This window comes from Delphinus delphis, chromosome 11 (genome assembly GCF_949987515.2).
Source record: "Delphinus delphis chromosome 11, mDelDel1.2, whole genome shotgun sequence".
Lineage (NCBI taxonomy): Eukaryota > Metazoa > Chordata > Mammalia > Artiodactyla > Delphinidae > Delphinus > Delphinus delphis.
Genome location: NC_082693.1, coordinates 24,742,476 through 24,763,220, shown reverse-complemented (window position 1 = coordinate 24,763,220; position 20,745 = coordinate 24,742,476). Strand labels below are relative to the sequence as shown.

Sequence of the window (20,745 nt, the reverse complement as noted above, 5' to 3'; positions counted from 1 at the left end):
AAAAGTAGGACACATTAAATGGGATGATCATTTTACCCAAGAACTTGTAACTGATGGTAATTGTTTTAATTTTCTTCTTGCGAGCCTAAATTATTCAAGTTTATGATAAAATCTCATTTTTCTTTGTCTTATTTATTGGTCCCTGGTGTCCCTATGTTCTGAATCATAGGCTGTTACTCTGAAGTGGAGCTGGAAGAGCCCAGAGGCTTTTTTTCCTCTCCAAGATATCCACTGGATTATAGAGGAAAACTGGACTGTTCTTGGGTGCTCAGAGTTTCACCAAGCAGTATGGCAAAATTTACGGTTGAGTATCTGTCACTCCCTGGGTCTCATGTGTGTGGCGATTCAGTTCTGACTATTTATGAAGAAAACCACAATGAGAGAAGGATGTCAGGTAAACCTGAGGGGCATTTATACGTTGTGCTGGGAGCCTTTTCTGTGTAGGCGGCTTATGTTCAAAGGGAGAGTTTGACTTGGTAATAATACTGAAATGTTGATTCATGTAGTAGGCGTGACTTTTCTTCTAGGCACATTTAATATTTTCAAAATTTGAATTTACAAAACAGGTATACTAAAGGTTGAGTGGAAGTGTTTGTATGTATGTGTATTCGGAAAAAAAAAAAAATACGGGAGAACCCAACTTCTTCAAACATAGCAGAACCATGCCAGAATGCCAGAAATGTGTGTAAGACAGAGGAGGGGTTAAGATAATTAAAAATCATGCAGGGGGTAAGGTGCTGAATTTTCAAATAAAGCAAAATACATTAAAGGCTTTTAAAATGGTAGAATTAAAAAGATTTGCTAATAACATGCCAACTGTCATCTCATTTCCTGTACAGGCAAACCTGGTTTTGTTCAGCAAACTTGCCACCTCTTCTTTTTTTTTTTTGCGGTACGCGGGCCTCTCACTGTTGTGGCCTCTCCCGTTGCGGAACACAGGCTTCAGACGTGCAGGATCAGCGGCCATGGCTCACGGGCCCAGTCGCTCTGCGGCATGTGGGATCTTCCCAGACCGGGGCACGAACCCGTGTCCCCTACATCGGCAGGTGGACTCTCAACCACTGCGCCACCAGGGAAGCCCGCCACCTGTTCTTTGTATAGGTGTAACACAGGCTTTTTGGGTGTCAGTAAAGGGGGAGGTGGGAAGGTGTTGGAAATAATTTGGTTGATGGGGATACCTGGAAAGAAAAGTTTAGGTATGTTACTCTGAGTGTGTGTGATTCACACACAAGTGCACGTGCTTGATTCAGGAGTATACGGAGGCCAGGGAATTGCTTTGAGGTTGAGATTTTCTCAGGATAAATTCTGAGAGATTGAATTATTGACTTAGAAGGCTCAAACATTTATTTAAAGGATCTTTCTTTAGAAATACTATCTCATTTAGACTGCAGAGAAAACGATTAACTGCCTATCCCCCATTGCACATTTTTCCCCTATGATCAGATTACCTTCCCCATCCACCCTGAGTAAAATGCTCCTTGTAGCTGCAGTGAAATCCAGACTCCCTAGTATGACCTTTTGCCTCGCTCTCCCTTAGCTCATCATGCTGTCCCCTCAGGGCCCTTGTCCATCACCACCTCTCCCAGCTATTCAAAGACCTCTTCCTCATGGGTCTTGACTAGAATGTGCCTTCGTTTTTTTTTTGTTTTTTTTTTTGCTTTGACATTTTTTAGTATAATTTTAAAGGTTACTTTGCATTTACATTTGTATAGCTGAAACAAAATACTGGCTCTATTCCCTGTGTTCTACAGCACATCCTTGAGCCTATCTTACACCCAATGGTTTGTGCCTCCCACTCCCCCATCTCTATATTGACACCCTCCCCACTGGTAACCACTAATTTGTTCTCTATATTGGAGTCAGCTTCTTTTTGTTATATTCACTAGTTCTTTTTTTTTTTTTTTTTTTTTTTTGAGTATAACTGCTTTACAATGCTGTGTTAGTTTCTGCGGTACAATGAAGTGAATCAGCTATATGTGTACCCATATCCCCTCCCTCTTGGAGCTCCCTTCCCCCACATCCCACCCATCTAGGTCATCACAGAGCACTGAGCTGAGCTCCCTAGGTTCCCACTAGCTATCTATTTTACACATGGCGGTGTATTTATGTCAAACTTAATCTCCCAATTCATCCCACCCTCCCCTTCCCCACCTGTGTCCACATGTCTCTTCTCTACATCTACGTCTCTATTCCTGCCCTGCAAATAGGTTCATCTGTACCATTTATCTAGGTTCCACATATATGAATTAATATATGATATTTGTTTTTCTCATTCTGGCTTACTTCATTCTGTAGGACAGACTCTAGGTCCATCCACATCTCTACAAATGACCCAGTTTTGTTCCTTTTTGTGGCTGAGTAATATTCCATCGTATATATTCACCACATCTTCTTTATCCATTCATCTGTGGTTGGACATTAGGTTGTTTCCATGTCCTGGCTATTGTAAATAGTGCTGCAGTGAACACTGGGGTACATGTGTCCTTTTGAATTATGGTTTTCTCAGGGTATATGCCCAGTAGTGGGATTGCTGGTCATATGGTAGTTCTATTTTTAGTTTTTCAAGGAAACTCCATACTGTTCTCCACAGTGGATGTATCAATTTACATTCCCACCAACAGTGCAAAAGGGTTCCCTTTTCTCCACACCCTCTCCAGGATTTATTGTTTGTAGACTTTTTTGATGATGGCCATTCTGACCAGTGTGAAGTGATACCTCATTGTAGTTTTGATTTTCATTTCTCTAATAATTAGTGATGTTGAGCATCTTTTCATGTGCCTCTGGGCCATCTGTACGTCTTCTTTGGTGAAATGTCTATTTAGGTCTTCCGCCCATTTTTTTAATTGGGATCTTTGTTTTTTTGATATTGCACTCCATGAGCTGTTAGAATATTTTGGAGATTAATCCTTTGTCCGTTGCTTTGTTTGCAAATATTTTCTCCTATTCTGAGGGTTATCTTTTCATCTTTTTTATGGTTTCCTTTGCTGTGCAAAAGCTTTTAAGTTTCATTAGGTCCCATTTATTTATTTTTGTTTTTATTTTCATTACTCTAGGAGGTGGGTCAAAAAAGATCTTGCTGTGGTTTATGTCAAAGTGTGTTTTTCCTATATTTTCCTCTAAGAGTTTTATAGTATTCGGTCTTACATTTAGGTCTTTAATCAATTTTGAGTGTATTTTTGTGTATGGTGTTAGGGAATGTTCTAATTTCATTCTTTTACATGTAGCTGTCCAGTTTTCCCAGCACCACTTATTGAAGAGGCTGTCTTTTCTCCATTGTATGTTCTTGCCCCCCTTGAAATAAATTAGGTGACCATATATGCGTGGGTTTATCTCTGGGCTATCTATCCTGTACCATTGATCTATATTTCTGCTTTTGTGCCAGTACCATACTGTCTTGATTACTGTAGCTTTGTAGTATAATCTGAAGTCCGGGAGCCTGATTCCTCCAGCTCCGTTTTTCTTTCTCAAGATTGCTTTGGCTATTCGGGGTCTTTTGTGTTTCTATACAAATTGTAACATTTTTTGTTCTAATTCTGTAAAGAATGCCATTGGTAATTTGATAGGGATTGCATTGACTCTGTAGACTGCTTTGGGTAGTATAGACATTTTTACAATATTGATTCTTCCAGTCCAGGAGCATAATATATTTCTCCACCTGTTTATGTCATCTTTGATTTCTTTCATCAGTGTTGTATAGTTTTCTGAGTACAAGTCATTCACCTCCTTAGGTAGGTTTATTCCTAGGTATTTTGTTCTTTTTGTTGCACTGGTAAATGGGATTGTTTCCTTAATTTCTCTTTCTGGTTTTTCATTGTTAGTGTATAGGAATGCAAGAGATTTCTGTGAATTAATTTTGTATCCTGCAACCTTATCAAATTCATTGATTAGTTCTAGTAGTTTTCTGGTGGCATCTTTAGGATTTTCTATGTATAGTATCATGTCATCTGCAAACAGTGACAGTTTTACTTCTTCTTTTCTGATTTGTGTTCCTTTTATTTCTTCTCTGATTGCCATGGCTAGGACTTCCAAAACTATGTTGAATAAGAGTGGCAAGAGTGTATATCCTTGTCTTGTTCCTGATCGTAGTGGAAATGCTTTCAGTTTTTCACCATTGAGAATGATGTTTGCTGTGGGTTTGTCATATATGGCCTATATTATGTTGAGGTAGTTTCCCTCTATGCCCATTTTCGGGAGAGTTTTTATCATAATTGAATGTTGAATTTTGTCAAAAGCTTTTTCTGCATCTATTGAGATAAGCATATGTTTTTTCCCCTTCAATTTGTTAATATGGTGTATCACATTGATTGATTTGCATATATTGAAGAATCTTTGCATTCCTGGGATAAATCCCACTTGTTCATGGTGTATTATCCTTTTAATGTGTTGTTGGATTCTGTTTGCTAGTATTTTGTTGAGGACTTGTGCAACAAGTCCTAGGTCCCACACAGCTCAGAGCGGGGCTCAGAGGGCCGCGGACCCAGTCTGGGAGCCCAGCCAGCTTCTGGCGGCCCAGTTGGGCAGGAGAAATGCTAGGCACACTCCCCCATGATCCTCGAGCCCCTAAGGGTCTCTCCAGGCGAAGGAACCCCTCCCCTCTCCCAGCCACCCCTCAGGGGCACCAGTCCTGTCCAGTCTCCACCTCTCCTCCCCTCTCACTCTCCCCACGTCCTACCTGGTTGCTTGAGGGTTTCTCCCATCTCCTTGGTTGTCACAGTCCCCCACCAGCATCCAGAAGGTGCCCTAGTTTTGGGGAGATGCAAACTCAATGTCCTCCCATGCAGCCATCTTGACTCTGCCCCCCGACTAGTTGTATTTTTTAGATTCCACATGTAAGTGATATCCTACAGTATTTGTCTTTTTCTGTCTGACTTATTTCACTTAGCATAATGCCCTACAAGTCCATCCATGTTGCTGCAAGTGGCAACATTTTGTTCTTTTTTATGGCTGAGTAGTATTCCATTGTGTATATATATCATATCTTCTTTATCCATTCATACTTAGGTTGCTTCCATATCTTGGCAAGTGTAAATAATGCTGATATGAACTTTGGGGTGCATGTATCTTTTTGAACTGGTGTTTTTGATTTTTTTGGATATATACTCAGGAGTGGAATTACTGGGTCATATCGTAGTTCTATTTTTAGCTTTTTGAGAAACAGTCATACTGTTTTCCACAGTGGCTGCACCAATTTACATTCCCACCAACAGTGTTCAAGGGTTCCCTTTTCTCCACATAGAATGTGCCTTCTTAATGAGGCCTACCTGATTGATGTGAATTTCATCACTCCCACCTTTGTACTTCTCAGTGGCCCTTCTCTTGGCATTATTGTCTTCTAACCTATGAGGTTGTTTCATGTTTTTATGTCAGCGTCTTCCCTATTGATATGAACTTCTCGAGGACTGAAACTCATCTCTTCACTTCAGGGATCCCCAGTCCTTAGAACGTTGCTGGACGAAATGAAGGCATTTAATAAATGAGTGACTGATTGAAAGGTCACCTCCTTAAATAGGCCTTCTTAGTCTTAAGTAGCATCATCCTTCACCTCCCACAGTCGTTTTCTATCATATTCTGTTGGTTATTTCATTTGTAACAGTGGTTTCTATTTGAAATCATCTTCTTCACTTATCTGACTCACATGAAAGCTTCATGAGAACAGGGATCTGGCTATTTATTTTTCCCTACTATGTCTCCCCAACTTGGGATAAGAGAGACTCAGAACATTTTTTTTTTTTGCATGAATACATACTGCTAAATTATTCTTCAGAAAGACTAAATCAGGGACTTCCCTGGTGGCACAGTGGTTAAGAATCCGCCTGCCAATGCAGGGGACATGGGTTCGAGCCCTGGTCTGGGAAGATCCCACATGCCATGGAGCAACTAAGCCTGTGCACCACAACTAGTGAGCCTGCGCACCACAACTACTGAGCCTGCGCGCCACAACTACTGAGCCCGCATGCTGCAACTACTGAAGCCCATGAACCTAGAGCCCATGCTCCACAACAAGAGAAGCCACTGCAATGAGAAGCCCACGCACCACAATGAAGAGTAGCCCCCACTCGCTGCAACTAAAGAAAGCTCGTGTGCAGCAACGAAGACCCAACGCGGCCACAAATAAATAAAATTTTAAAAAAAATAAATAAATATATTAAATACTTGTTTAAAAAAAAAAGAAAGACTAAATCATTTTTCACTGCCATTAGCAATGCATAAGAGCCTCTTTCACCATGCCCATAACCTGATATTATCAATTTAATAAGCATTTGTACTTTTTAAAAAATCATTAATGAGGATAAATTTTTTTCATGTGTTGGTTAGCTATTTGTATTTTTAAATTTGTTGTCATTACCATCTATTTTTAAATTTGAGTATTGATCTTATTATTGGTTTATAAGAGCTATATATATGTATATATATTATATATATATATAAATACTTTTTCCTTTGTCATAAGTTACAAGTACTTATTCATAAGGTTGTCGTTTGCCTTTAAATTTTGTATATTTATATGTTGATGTAAATATTTTTAAATTTATTGGTTTAAATACAGTCATATGTATCTTTGATCTTTGTTTTATCTCTTTGCTTTTATTTTTAAAAATTAATTTCTCAATCTGAGGTCGGAAATTTTTTAATTTAAAAAAGCTTAATCCTGCTGAAATATATTTTCTCATATGGTAAAATGGCCTTATGCCTGCTTTCTTTTTTCAAAAAAATTATTTTCTCCCTAATTTATAGCTATCTTTATCATATACCAGATTCTCATATAGAAGTAAATGATTTCTGGGAAAACTTGCCTTTATCATTGTTCTACTGAAAACCATGTTTGACTTTGTTGTGGATTACCTGGGGAACCCCTATAATTTTTCAATGTAGCATTTCTTTGATTTGAAATTCTCAGCTTGAAACTTCTGGAGTTGTTCTCTCCTTCAGATGATAGCTAGTGGAACTGTAGGACTATGATAGAAACATTACCTCTTACTCAAGTCAGGTAGTATTCTAGTACACTGTAAAATGCTATGTTTTTCCCTGTGGGAGCCAGAAACCATTCAAGAGCTGCATTCATCTCTTCTTGCTATAAATAAATATTTGCTCATTCTTCAAATAGTATTTCAACATCATTTATCCTAAGATGTTATGCCAACTAATGTTTTTTTCTTCTTGTATATAATCTTCTCCCTTCTTTCCTCCCTACAAATATATATGGAACACCTACTGTGGGCCAGGGACTGACCCTTCTCGGTTGTGGGCATCCAGTAGTGAACAAAATGGACAAAAAATATCCCTGCCCTTACCAACCTTATATTCTAGTTGGGGGAGGACACATATTACAATAAAATATATAATATGTTAGAAAGAAGGGCTGGGGGAAAATGACGTGGGAAGGGAGAGAAGAAGCATCTGGGATGCAGGTGCCATAGAGTTATATGCAGTATAACTGGCAAAAGTCTTTCTGAGCAGGTGACATTTAAATAAATGTTACAGAATGATATTGAGTTATTCTTAATAGTAGGTGACTTTGATTCTAAGAAAATCAAGGATTCTTTCTATACCTTTTTAATCAGCCCTCTGAATCATTTTAGAATTATGGTTATAATTTTATGTTCTGTCTTTGACTTAGGTTCTTAAAGTAAAGTGATCAAAAGAAGATTGGATGTAGGGAAAGAATAAATTTTCAGGTCGAAAAAGTTTTCCATCATGGATTTTCACAGTGATATATTTTTAATAAATAGCTTACTTTTCTAGGAGAAAAATGGCACATCAGCCTTATTTTAAAGATAAAATAATTTGCTACCTATTGTCCTTCAAGGGAGCAGTGTGACATAGTTGACTGTAATAGGTATTGAATTTTTGAACGTGGCTTCCAATCCTGACTCCCCACCATCAGTCTGTGACTTTGGGTGAGTCATTTGAGTTCTGGAACCCTGCTCCTCATTTGGCAGAGTGGAGTTTAAGTAATTGCTACACCTAAATTAGAGAACTGTTAAAAAAGCAAATGTTTTTTTTTTTTTATCAAATTTGATTTTTTTTTTTTTTAACCTAGGTGAATTATGTGGGAGAAGGCTTTACCCAATGATTTTCATGAGCTCTGGACCACTGGTGAGGGTGACATTTCATTCCCGTGTGCAAGGTGCTTTTGGCATAAATTATATTGTCTTTAGAGTCCAAGGTATGTTTGGTCATTTAGTAAACTTATAAAGTTAAAAATCAATGTTTTTGTTTTTAGGGATATTTCAAAACTTACACATTGTTTTGTAAGAAAAATTGTTTCTGTGGGGAACGAGCTTATGTTTGAAGGGAAAATCTATTTAAGTGATCTGAGATTGGTCTGGTCCAAGAGGAAAAACTACTCAGTAAATAAGCTGATTGACGTGTAAATCATTCAGAATTGTGATTTCTGGGTGTGGCTAAGATATATTGATTGCAAGATAGCATTTTTTATTGTGATTGTGATTTTACACCACACTGATCCTTTTCTGTAGCCATAATTCTTGTGGATTGAAAGATTTGAGTTCTAAATCTTAGCTGGCTGATTAGCCCTGGACAATTTATTATCTCTGTATTAGAGTTTTCTTTATAGTGATATTATAATAATAAAAGGTTAGAATGAGTTGTGAAAACAAACTAAACAAATAGTAGATGCTAGCATTATAAATGTAAACTCATGCAATTCAGAGTTTTCAGACTGCATTTTCAAACATGTCATTAGTGAGGTTTCTGACTCTTGATGAACGTAGGTAACCAAGAGCTAGGTTCTCTCTTTGGCACTGAAAAGCATTGCAGAGAGACAATTGGAAAAATGTTAAGTGAGTAATAAAGAAAAGCATGTATATCATAGGAAAGTTTTTTCCTAAAGAACTATGTTATGAATATTGCTTTTAACAAATATCAAATGATATCACATATATATATATTCATATATATATATATATATATATATAGTAGAATCTAAAATATGATACAAATGAACTTATTTACAAAACTGATACAGACTCACAGACATTGAAAACAAACTTGTGGTTACCAAAGGGGAGAGAGGCTCGGGGAGGGATAAATTAGGAGTTTGGGATTAACAGATACAAACTACTATATATAAAACAGATAAACAACAGGGAACTGTATAGCACAGGGAACTATATTCAATGTCCTGTAATAAAACATAATGGAAAAGAATATGAAAAAGAATATATGTGTGTGTATATATATATGTGTGTATATATATATATATATATATATATATATATATGTATTTATATATGTAAAACTGAATCACTTTGCTGTACACCAGAAATTAACACAACATTGTAAATCAATTATACTTCAATAAAAAATTTTTTCAAAATGAATATTGCTTTTAGATGGAATTGTGCAGGGAACCTGCATTTTCTATAGTTATCACACTTTATCTTCCATAGACCCTAGGCTGTGCCAAAGATAATTTGAGAGAGGTTCTGGTTTTCTGTATCTTTTGAATGTTGCAGATAGAAAATTTTTAGTGAAACTAACTACCTCCTGTTAACTTTTTTCTAAAACAGGGAGGAAAGCTGATAGCTCTGAGCTGAAAAGGCATATAACAAGCCTCTTTAAAATTAGTTTTACCTCAATCCCTTTTCTTCTTTATTTTTAGGTCCAAAGAGCAGTAAAACTACCAAATTTCTTCAGAGTTCAAACCAAGAGCATGTGACCACTTGTGACGATGTTATTCTTACCAAACCAACAGGAATCATACAAATCCCAAGATATTTTCACAGAACCACTATGAGGTGAGGAAAGAATGTTTATACTACAATGGAAGAAGTTCATGGATGATCCCTTGACAAGCAGGGACATTTGTTATTTGCTTAAGGCATTATTTTCCACTTCCTTCCCTTAAAGAATAGACTTTGAGATAATCCCTTATTTGAGGCCTTCAATATATGATAACTGAATGTAAGATTACATTAATAAATACTGTTGATAAATTGTACTTTCCTAACAAAAGAGACTATTTATTAGGTAAAGTGGAAAGTCAAATCTCTATCAAAGAGTTTTGGAGATTGAAATAATGTACCTAAAAGCTTCTTGCACATAGTAGGTACTCAATAAATGGTTCTTAAAATGCCACAGTGGAGGGGGCTTCCCTGGTGGTGCAGTGGTTGAGAGTCCGCCTGCCGATGCAGGGGACACGGGTTTGTGCCCCAGTCCGGGAGGATCCCACGTGCCGTGGAGTGGCTGGACCTGTGGGCCATGGCCGCTGGGCCTGCGCATCTGGAGCCTGTGCTCTGCAGCGGGAGAGGCCGCAGTGGTGAGAGGTCTGCGTACCGCACAAAAAAAAAAAAAAAAAAAAAAGTCACAGTGGAAAGAGAACCTTCCCTGAATTAAACATTAGAATAAATTTAAAATGAGAAACAAAAAAATTGAAGATTCATATAATATCAATCCTAAGTAAATTTATGTGATTTGGGGAAGTTTGGGACAAGAATACTTCTTTAACTCTTATAGGCTGCCAATCAGAATTTATAAAATACAAGTGATTGACCAACCATTCACCATAACGGGTGAACTTTTGACAAATTCAGTATTAGAAAATATTTTTAATTGTTATAGTTTAAATCTTTCTTTCACCTTAAGCACAGAAGAAGCAGATAGAGTCAATAACAGTGACTCACTGAGTGATGCATTGAATTATGAACAAAGTAAACAACATATGCTATTTAGAAGTCATTTCTGACTTTCTTTCATCTGTGCTACAGCTGCCACTGGAGATTATTGGCCCCTTCAAATCACATCATTCGCCTTGATATTGTCAACTTCCAGATGCAACCAATGCCCTTGGCCTGTCAGGGTCACCTGTTGGTTTACGAAGGATTTGGATCAGGCAAAAAATTAATAGGTAACTAATTTCCTGTGAAGAACTATGCTATTGATTTTCTTTCACAAAATATTCTTAGAGTGTTTTATATTCAGTGTGTGAATTACAGATGACATAAATTAGTCTCTTATATGATATTGAAATAGCCTTACTGTTACTATTTTTTATTGTAATTGAAATTAACGTAACACTCTCTGATTAAGTTAAAAAGGAAACCCAACTATATGCTGTTTACTTGGGTCATACCTAGATTACACTTGCCCAGAAATACTAAAAATAAAGGATAAACAGTCTTAGACAAATGTAACACAAGAAAATTGAGAATATAATATTAATCAGGCAAAATAATGTTCACAGGAAAGGCATTAAATGGGTTTGTCAATTAGATAGTAACCGAAAACCTGATTACAGTGACTTAAATTTATTATTCTGAAAGAAAGAGAAATCCAGAGGGATGCAGATGCACCACCAGCTCAACAGTTCAACTCTGTGAAGAATGGCATTACTGCAGTTCTCTTGGCCTTTTCCTAATGGTTCCATAATGGCTATCTCAGTTGCCACCATTACACTGGAGGAAAAAGGAAGAAGGGGCACAGGGAAGGATTATCACCAAGGAGAAAGCAAATACGTTTCCAGGAATCCTGTAGCAAATTTAAGTCACTTTGGCCAGATCTGTCACGTGGCCATACCTAACTGGGAGATGACTAGAGAAAAGGGAAATGGAAACAGGGTTTGGGCTGGCAGACTGATGTTACCCAATATACCCGGATATAGCAGCCTAGAGTTCTGGAATCTGACGGTCCTGCGTCCAGTAGATCACAGTTCTACCACATAGTAATTCAATGACTTTGGGAATGTTCCCAAAGCTTTCTAAGAATCACTGTCCTCATTTGTGACATGAAGATAATCTACCTGTAACTTTTTGTGTGATTTAAAAGAAGAGACACTCTGCCATCACTAGCACACACAGATACATGGGCATAAAAAATTCCCAATTTAGGGCTTCCCTGGTGGCGCAGTGGTTGAGAGTCCGCCTGCCGATCCAGGGGACACGGGTTTGTGCTCTGGTCTGGGAAGATCCCACATGCCGTGGAGCGGCTAGGCCTGTGAGCCATGGCCGCTGAGCCTGCACATCCGGAGCCTGTGCTCCGCAACGGGAGAGGCCACAACAGTGAGAGAAAATTCTCAGTTTGCTTAAGTCAGAGATACAGATGCCTAAGGTAACAAGGTGACTCCCAGAGGGAGAGGATGTGTGGCATTTTCCTGGCCTTTGACTCTTTAGAAAGGACCCAGATGCCAGTGTCACTCTCCACATAGGCAGAGCCCTGCCAGAGTTGATAAAATAGCCAATTGCTAACCCACTGTCCTTTTATTCTTCGGGCTTACATTACCATCCCAGAAGCAGATGTATTAACAATCTTTGTGTTTCTACTTAAGGGAATGTTAGTAAACATGGAGCTTTCCTGGTTCCTGAGTCAACATAACATCAATAAGGGCTTAGCTTCTTGTGGGGAGACTATAGCACCTAGGCCCAGTATCCTTGGAAATTATCTATGCTTCTTGCCTTACAGAATACCTGTTACTTGTACTGCTTCATGAGATTAATTTGAGAATTAAATGAGAGAATGCATGTTAACCAATATAAAAGAAACCAAGTTTCTGCTGTGTTTGAATTAGAATTATACATTTTAATTCATATTCTTAAAATTGTGGTGCTTAGAAGAAAAGATTAGACTGTTGTTTCCCTATTGCCTCTCCATCAATGGGGTGTTGGAGAACACACAGTTTGGAAGAACAAAGAAATGAAGAAAAATGGAAAACAGTACATTAGTTATATCAGTTATAATTTATAGAATTAATGAACTATATATCTGTTGTTCTTTACTTAGAATTTGTTCTTTACTTAGAATTAGTTCACAAAACATGTAATATTTCCTATCTTCTTCCACAAAAATTTTATGACTATTTCAATTTTTGCACATAAGACTCATAGCCTATAGGAGTTAACTCAATTTTTGAGGTCAATAGGTTATTGAATGAATATTTTTAACATAACCAACTATGCTATATCCCAAGAATGCACGAATAGTTTAATATTGAAAATGTATTATCTATCTTAAAACTAGGTCAAATCAGGAAAAAATAGATATAAATTAATGATACAATAATCGTATCCTCAAAACCATCCCAGTAAAAATTAGTTAAAAGATATAATGGAAAAATCACTTCAGTCATAATTAGCAACAAAAACCATGTAACTAGGAATAACCTTAAAATGAAATGTGAGTTTTATTGTGCAAATGTGAAATTTACACACACACACACACACACACACACACACACACACAGATCTGAATAGAGAAAAGACCATGTTCTAAAACTGGAAGACAAAATTAACATTAATTCACCCCAAATTAATTTATAAATATAGCAAAATCTAGCAAAATCCCAATGGGAATTGTTTTTGGAGGGTGAGGAGGAAATTGATAATAACTCTAAAGTTTATCCTTAAAATAAACAGAACTAGCTGAAAATGTTTTGGGGGAAAAAATGACCAGATGATGAGGTGAATTATCAGTATTAAAACATACTTTAAAATAATGATAATTAAAACAGGGTAGTACTGGTACAAGAATAGACACACATGACTAGAAATAAATAGACCAGAAGGGGCACAAGAAACTATAAGGCATTTATATGTGATAAATTTGGCATTACAAATCAGGGAGGAAAATATAAATTATATTCTCTCTCACCTCATAGAACAGTTGATTAAAGAGTTAAGCATTTTTCTTAAGCCACTAAAGGTTTAAAAAATAAGCAATTAGTTATGGATGGAGAAGGATCTTCTTGTGTAAAAGCAATCGAAGAAAATAGGAAATTATCAATAGCCTCCTTTATAACTAAAAACTTTTCTTCAACAGAAACAAAATTAAAAAGCAAATAACAAACTGAAGATTTTCAACAACTCTGAGAAAGGCTTAAGGTAATTAATATAGGGAATGTTTACAAATCAGTATTAGAAAAGCCCACATCTGTAAAATAAAATTAATTTACAGGCCCAAATATCTTTGACTCAGCCTTGAATAGATTTCGGTTAAAACCAGAGTTCCCAAGGCTTTTGAGTCTTTTGTTCATGTTCCAAAAGAATTACAAACTATTGACCCAAGTGATTTTGAAAACAAAAAGCACTGGATTAACCCTTAACCCCTTTTGATAGATAAGAAAGGTTAATGAATATTTGCATATCAGTTACTATACAATCTAAATTAAATCTCTCCTTATTTTGTCTCTTGTCACAATGAAGTGATCCTCTGGCCATCTGTTTACTAAAAAGGGCAGTTTTCCTATAATAGTGAAAAGCTTAACAGTTCTAGAATTGTTGACTTGAAACTATGTGTGTTATAACTGCTTTTGTTAGAATGTTTGTTTCAGAAAATACCGTGTATGAACAGTTAAACTTAGAAATGGTTTGTCACAGGGAGCAGATTTGAATCATCAACCTTATGATAATAAACCCTGACTCAACAATTGTAAAGCACAGCTATATTCCTTTAGAATTAAGAGGATCCCTAACATAAAACAATTTTTAAATAGTACAATAAGAGTTTAATCAATTAATTTTAAAACACAATTCAGAATTATTATTTTCCCAGATATACCTTAATATAAAAATGGGCAAGTGATCTGAATGAGCAATTCATAGATAAATAAATACATGTGAGAAAAAATACTTAGCCTCTTTAAAACGGAAATGAAAAAAATTTTTACCTACTTAACTGACAAAAAAGATTTGAAGAATGATTATACTTAGTAAACAAAATGCAGTGTAACAGACATTTTCAGGTTGTTGTTTAGGTATAATATGTCGTATGCTTTCTGGAGGAAGATATAGAAATGTTTTTCAAAAGCTATAAATCTATAACCTTTTATTCAGCGTTTCTATTTTTACCCATATTTATAAAAAATATGCTTTACATTTATGTGTAAGATATTCATTCAGCTGGTGTTATTTATGATAATGGCCAAAAAAAAAAAGGATCTAAATAGGAAATTGGTTAAGAAAAGTATAGTAAATCCATAGGATAAAATATTATGCCACCACTAAATAAAATATTTTCAGCTAACTTTTTTAGAAGACAGAAAACTCTTACATGTAATATTGTAACTGAGCAGAATCCTATAGGGCCTTCCCGGGACAGGCCTTCCCCCCCATATTCTGCAAATTTCCTGAGTTGTTTTAGATGTGGACCACCAACACCCCCCCCACCCCACCCCACCCCCACTAAATGGAAGATGTTAACTACTTGATGACCATGAGCACAGAGCCCCAGGCCTCCTGGAGCCTAAGGACTGATAAAGTTAACCCCCGTGACATCACCCTGTTCCCTCATCATCAGGCAATCAGAGAATTGTGCGCAATCTGATCACATACCCTGCGACACCCCACCCCCACCCCACCAACCTGACTTTTAAAAATGCTTTCCCTAAACCCTTCGGGGAGCTTGAGGCTTTTTAGGGCATGAGTCTTGCGTGGCCTTGCAGTAAACCTTTCTCTGCTCCAAACTCCGACATTTCAGTTTGTTTGGCCTCACCGTGCGTCGGGCACATGAACTTGTGTTAACAATATTAAGTGAGAAGATTGGAATGAAAAAATTACACAGTATATTTTAATTTTTTAAAAAAAGTGCTATATATGACTTAAGTAAAGGTCTAAGGGGAAACACACCAATATGTTTAAGTGGATATTTCTAGATTGCAAGATTATAAGTAATTATTTTTTAAATTCTCCAAATTTTCTCCAGAGAATGGTTAAACATTCTTATCTTAAAGAAAACTATAAAGAGCAAAAGATGAGGGACTTCCCTGGTGGAGCAGTGGTTAAGAATCCGCCTGCCAATGCAGGGGACACAGGTTCGAGCTCTGGTCTGGGAAGATCCTACATGCCATGGAGCAACTAAGCCTGTGTGCCACAACTACTGAAGCCCGCATGCCCAGAGCCCGTGCTCCACAACGAGAGGCCACCACAATGAGAAGCCCGCGCACTGCAACTAGAGAAAGCCCACGCGCAGCAACGAAGACCCAATGCAGCCAAAAATAAATAAATAAATAAAGTTATTTTAAAAAAATAAATAAAAAGCAAAAGATGAACGAAAAATGTTTTGTTCTAGAAGCTGAACTAGATTCATAGGGTAGCAGTTACAGAGAACTTCATGACAGCAGTCTGGCTATTACCAGCAGCCTCACAAGAGAGAGAACCATCAGTGAGGATCAGTCTCCATCATCTTCTGAAGGATGCTTTAGAAATCCAGGGGTGATGGGAGGTTGAGTGAAACCATTGCTAATTAGCCCTAGGATTCTGATTCACAGGAGACCTCTAAGAACTATTGCCTAAAAAAATTTCATTTACACCAGCTAGTGGTTTTGACTTTCATGCCAGTTACTGTACCTTGCCTCTTATTCATTTGGCTGTGCTGTGGATAAATGAAGGTTGTATGTAGCTAAGGCTCAAATATACTCCCTTATATGTAGTTATTTCAGTTGGGTGACAAAAACATTTTTTTAGTTCCCTGATGACCTAGCTAGACTGAAACCAGCCTCTGTACCTCGAGACCAAATTAAATCTTGGAGACAGTTTTGGGTGAGGTAGAAAAGAATAGCTTTATTGCTGTGCAAGGCAAAGGGGGCCACAGTGGGCTAATGCCCTCAAAACCATGTGTCCCCACTTGGAGAGGGTAGTGAGAAGTTTTATAGTAATGGTTTAAAGAGGGCATGATCAGCTCGTAGACATTCTTCTGATCGGTTGGTGGTGAGGTAAGTAGGAGTCAGCATCATCAACCTTCAGGTTCCAACTAGTCTGGGGCCTATGTGCTTGCAGGGCAGCATACCATGGTTAATTGTCAACTTCTCCTACCTGGAGGGGGTTTCAGTATCTGCAGAACAGCTCAAAGATATTGCTGTGGGTATGCGTTGACGGGGAGCCAGGACCTTGCCCCAACCAGGCTGTACTATTGTTTCTCCTGACAGTTTGTTTCTCCCTGGTCTCGCATCCCCTCCCTTTCCTCATTAGCAACTGCTTGAATCTGCCCTTTGAAACTCAGGGAAGGTCATGGAGGCTGAATGGAGGCTGTTTCCTGTAATTCAAGAAACGGGGACACAGAAAGCCTTTGTGCTCAGGAGCCCCACAGGGCCCTGCTCGGTATCAACCATGTTACCTTCTTTTATATTATATGGCTTTAAAAAGACCTACCTAAGTATTTCAGACAGTACAAGAACTGGATACAGTGTCCTAGTTGGTTTGGAACCACTTTCTTAGAACTGCTTACACTCAAGAATCTGGAACATCTCTCTCTATTCTAATTAGGTTTTATTTTGCTTAATTTTCCCATTTTTATATTGTTGGTAGGGGATACAGTATAAATTTGTATTAAAAATAGGATTTTTTTCCTTTCACTTTGCTCAATAACTTTGCCTTGATGAATAGTAAAAATTTATTTATTTTTTTTGTCTAGGAAATCTATGTGAAGGAGATTCACCTTCATTAAAATCTCATGGTCCTCTTATGATGTTGTTTTTCACATACAATGCCAGTTTGGCCATGAAAAAATTTTCTTTGAGATATTCTTTTCATATGTCTGGTAAGTCTATTACTTTTTTCATATTTGCTTTTGTGTATGTTTGTCTTATTGTGCTTTATTAGAAAATATGTGTTATCAAATAAAGAGACTTGAATTCTTTATTTCATTTGTCAGCTATAGGGGAGAAGAAAAAAACAATATTTAAGATTGTGACCTCTGTGGAGGCCTCAAGCTAAACCTCCTTAAGGCATAAGATTGATCAGATTTTTCATTTTTTCTTACAGCAACTAATAATTTTGTCTAGTTTTCTGTATACTTGGAATATTGTAAAAATACAGTAGGAAACTTTTATCCCTAGCCTAAAAGTTTCAAGTAATTTTTCTATTTTGAAATTCATTTCCTTAATGTACTAATATCAAGAGTAATTGATTCTTTTTTTAACACTTGTTTGGTGGATAGTTCATATATATTAGTTGTAGCCAGATTATTGAAAAATATGCTTTGCCCAACATTCCTATAGTTTTGGTGAAGGGATAGACAGCATTATGAAAATTGGAACTTTTGCAAATTATGGAAATTGGGTATCATGGAAAAAGCATTTGCAATTATGCTTAATTCTGAATAGTTATTAGAATTGCTCTAGTCCTTAAGATTAATCAATTCATACTCATAAAAATTGTTAATTGGAATACAATTGTAGAAATATTTCTACAAAAAACATTATATTTTTTAGTCTGATAATGTGAGAAATGTTGTATGGAGAACACAAAGAAGATTTGCATCAAGTTCAAATTATGTAAGTGAAAGCATACCATACGGGGCTAACATAAAATAGAATAAAATCTCACATTTAAGCCTTTAATTATTCAGACTATCAACAAATTGTTTTAAACTTATGCCAGGCCATGTTTAAAGCACTGAGGATTCACCGATGAGCAAGACAGTCCCTGCCCTAGAAGAGTTTATAGTCTAGTGGGGGAGATAGTCAGTAATCTGTAAACAGAGAAGGACAGAGATTGTTGCTTAGCACCCAGTTCTGCCATGATTAAGCCACTGCAGTAGCTGATGGACAGTGTATTCTGTGCTTCAGAGGGAAGAAACTAAGGTGATAACAGGATGCTCTGTGCTTTGGAAAAGCAGGCCCCTTGCATAATTAGATGTATATCTCAGGAAGAATTTTAATGAACCCAGATTTTGCATTTTCCCATACACAGAAAAGCACTAAAATCATTAACTTCAGATCTCTGTTCTTTGTGACTAGCAGTAGTGTTTTATCAAGACATGTGCTTGACTGCACATATACCCTAGCCAAAATCACATTTAAGCTGGCTTCTCCCCCTACCTCTTCGGAACAGCTTCCTCAGAGCTACTGGGTGGTTGTCCTCAGTAAGACCCTGAGTAAAACAAACTCATAGCTCTTAGGTTGTGCATTTTTCTTTCAGTCAACTAATCAAATAATCTCAGAAAAATATAGAGTGAAAAAACAACTATATTAAGTTTTGAAGGAGATATCTTATTTAGTTCGGTAAAGGATGGGCGTGGAATTCTAGGAAAACTTTAATTTCTTTGTTCTCTTACAGCAAAACACCTTTTTTTTTTTTTTTTTTTTTTTTTTGTGGTACGTGGGTCTGTTACTGTTGTGGCCTCTGCCGTTTCGGAGCACAGGCTCCGGATACGCAGGCTCAGCGGCCATGGCTCACGGGCCCAGCCGCTCCGCGGCATGTGGAATTTTCCCGGATCGGGGCCCGAACCCGTGTCCCCTGCATCGGCAGGCGGACCCTCAACCACCGCGCCACCAGGGAAGCCCAGCAAAATACCTTGAAATGTATTTCTACTCACTGTCTACCCTTTTACCCTTTCATTTTTTCTTGAATCCATTCCCATAAGCCTTCCTTTCTAACCATTCCCCAGACAGTGTTCTTGCCAAAGCTACCAGTGACCTCCAAATGTTCAGATCCAACAGTCACTTCTCAGTCCTAATGGCTGCATTTGGCACGGATAAGCTCTTCTTCCTTCTGAAGTTTCATTTGTCATGGCCTCCAGGAAACCACTGTTTCTTGGCTATCCTCTTACTTCACTGGTCTCCTTGGAGTCTCTTGGCTGGTTGCACCTCCTTTTCTCTACTATTAAAAGTTGAGGTGTCCCAGGACCCAGTCCTTGACTTTCTTTTCTTCTCTGCCTGTAGTCACTCTTAAATGATCTCACCCAATCCCTAGTTTTAAATACCACTTTACACAGATAACTCCCAAAGTGTATCTCCAGTCCCAACTTCTTTTTTTTTTTTTTTTTTTTTTTTTTTGCGGTTCGTGGGCCTCTCACTGCTACGGCCTCTCCCGTTGCGGAGCACAGGCTCCGGACGCGCAGGCTCAGCGGCCATGGCTCACGGGCCCAGCCGCTTCGCGGCACGTGGGATCCTCCCGGACCGGGACACGAACCCGCGTCCCCTGCATCGGCAGGCGGACTCTCAACCACTGCGCCACCATCTGAACTACAGTGCTATATATCCAATTGCCTCCCTCTTCATTTGGATATCTAATAAGCATCTCAAACTTAACATGACCAGAATTCAAGTCTTGATTTCCTACCCCTGTCTCCAAATTCTTCCTCCACCAATCTTCCCCACTTCAGTAGATGGCAACAACAGTTTAATAATTAATTGCTCAAGCCATTATCTCGGTCATCTTTGACTTTTCTTCTCACATCTCTCATTGGATTTAGTTAATCTGTAGGCCTTCAGCAAAACTGATCTGGAATCCAACTACCTCTCAACATCACTATGACATTCTGATACAAGCCTTTTTTTAGTCTGTTTTACTCATAACAGCCAGAATAATCATTTTAAAAAGAATAATTCAGATCATGTTACTCCTCTGCTTATAATCTTTCAATATTTTCCCTGCTCACTCTTAGTAAAAGTCCTTACAGTGACCTATAAGATTCTATATGATCTGGCTCTTGGCTACCTCCTTGACTACTTCTCCTGCCATTTTCCCCAGCGCTCACTCTACACCATCCTTCCCGCTGTTCCCCAGACACACCAAGCATGCCCCATGGCTGTTATCTCCAAAATGTACAACATGCCTAGCAAATAGATGATGTTCAAGAATTGTTTGAATAAAGGAAATGACATCCTAGCTGGGGTAGATTAGTGAGTAGAGAGTAAGGAGGTAGCTCCCTATCTAATAAATGGGTAAGAAATACATCTGTTTTGCTTATAGAAATCCCTTTGGCTTAGAGCTAAAAGATGAATAGAAGTCAACTCAGCAGACTTCGTACACATGTTCAATTTCTGTTTTCAGATAAACATAGAAAAGCTTT

At 37.7% G+C, this 20,745-nt stretch overlaps 1 protein-coding gene across 1 annotated transcript in view; it reads left to right on the top strand.

The window, feature by feature from the left end:
• Positions 1 to 15,368, top strand: part of OVCH1 (ovochymase 1) — a 51,953-nt gene extending 36,585 nt beyond the window's left edge. Inside the window, exons 18-22 of the mRNA XM_069541228.1 lie at positions 170 to 394; positions 8,042 to 8,167; positions 9,626 to 9,761; positions 10,731 to 10,870; positions 15,250 to 15,368. Coding sequence (XP_069397329.1) covers positions 170 to 394; positions 8,042 to 8,167; positions 9,626 to 9,761; positions 10,731 to 10,870; positions 15,250 to 15,368 — 746 coding nt within the window. The remainder of the gene's footprint in view (positions 1 to 169; positions 395 to 8,041; positions 8,168 to 9,625; positions 9,762 to 10,730; positions 10,871 to 15,249) is intronic.
• Positions 15,369 to 20,745: the final 5,377 nt, after the last annotated feature.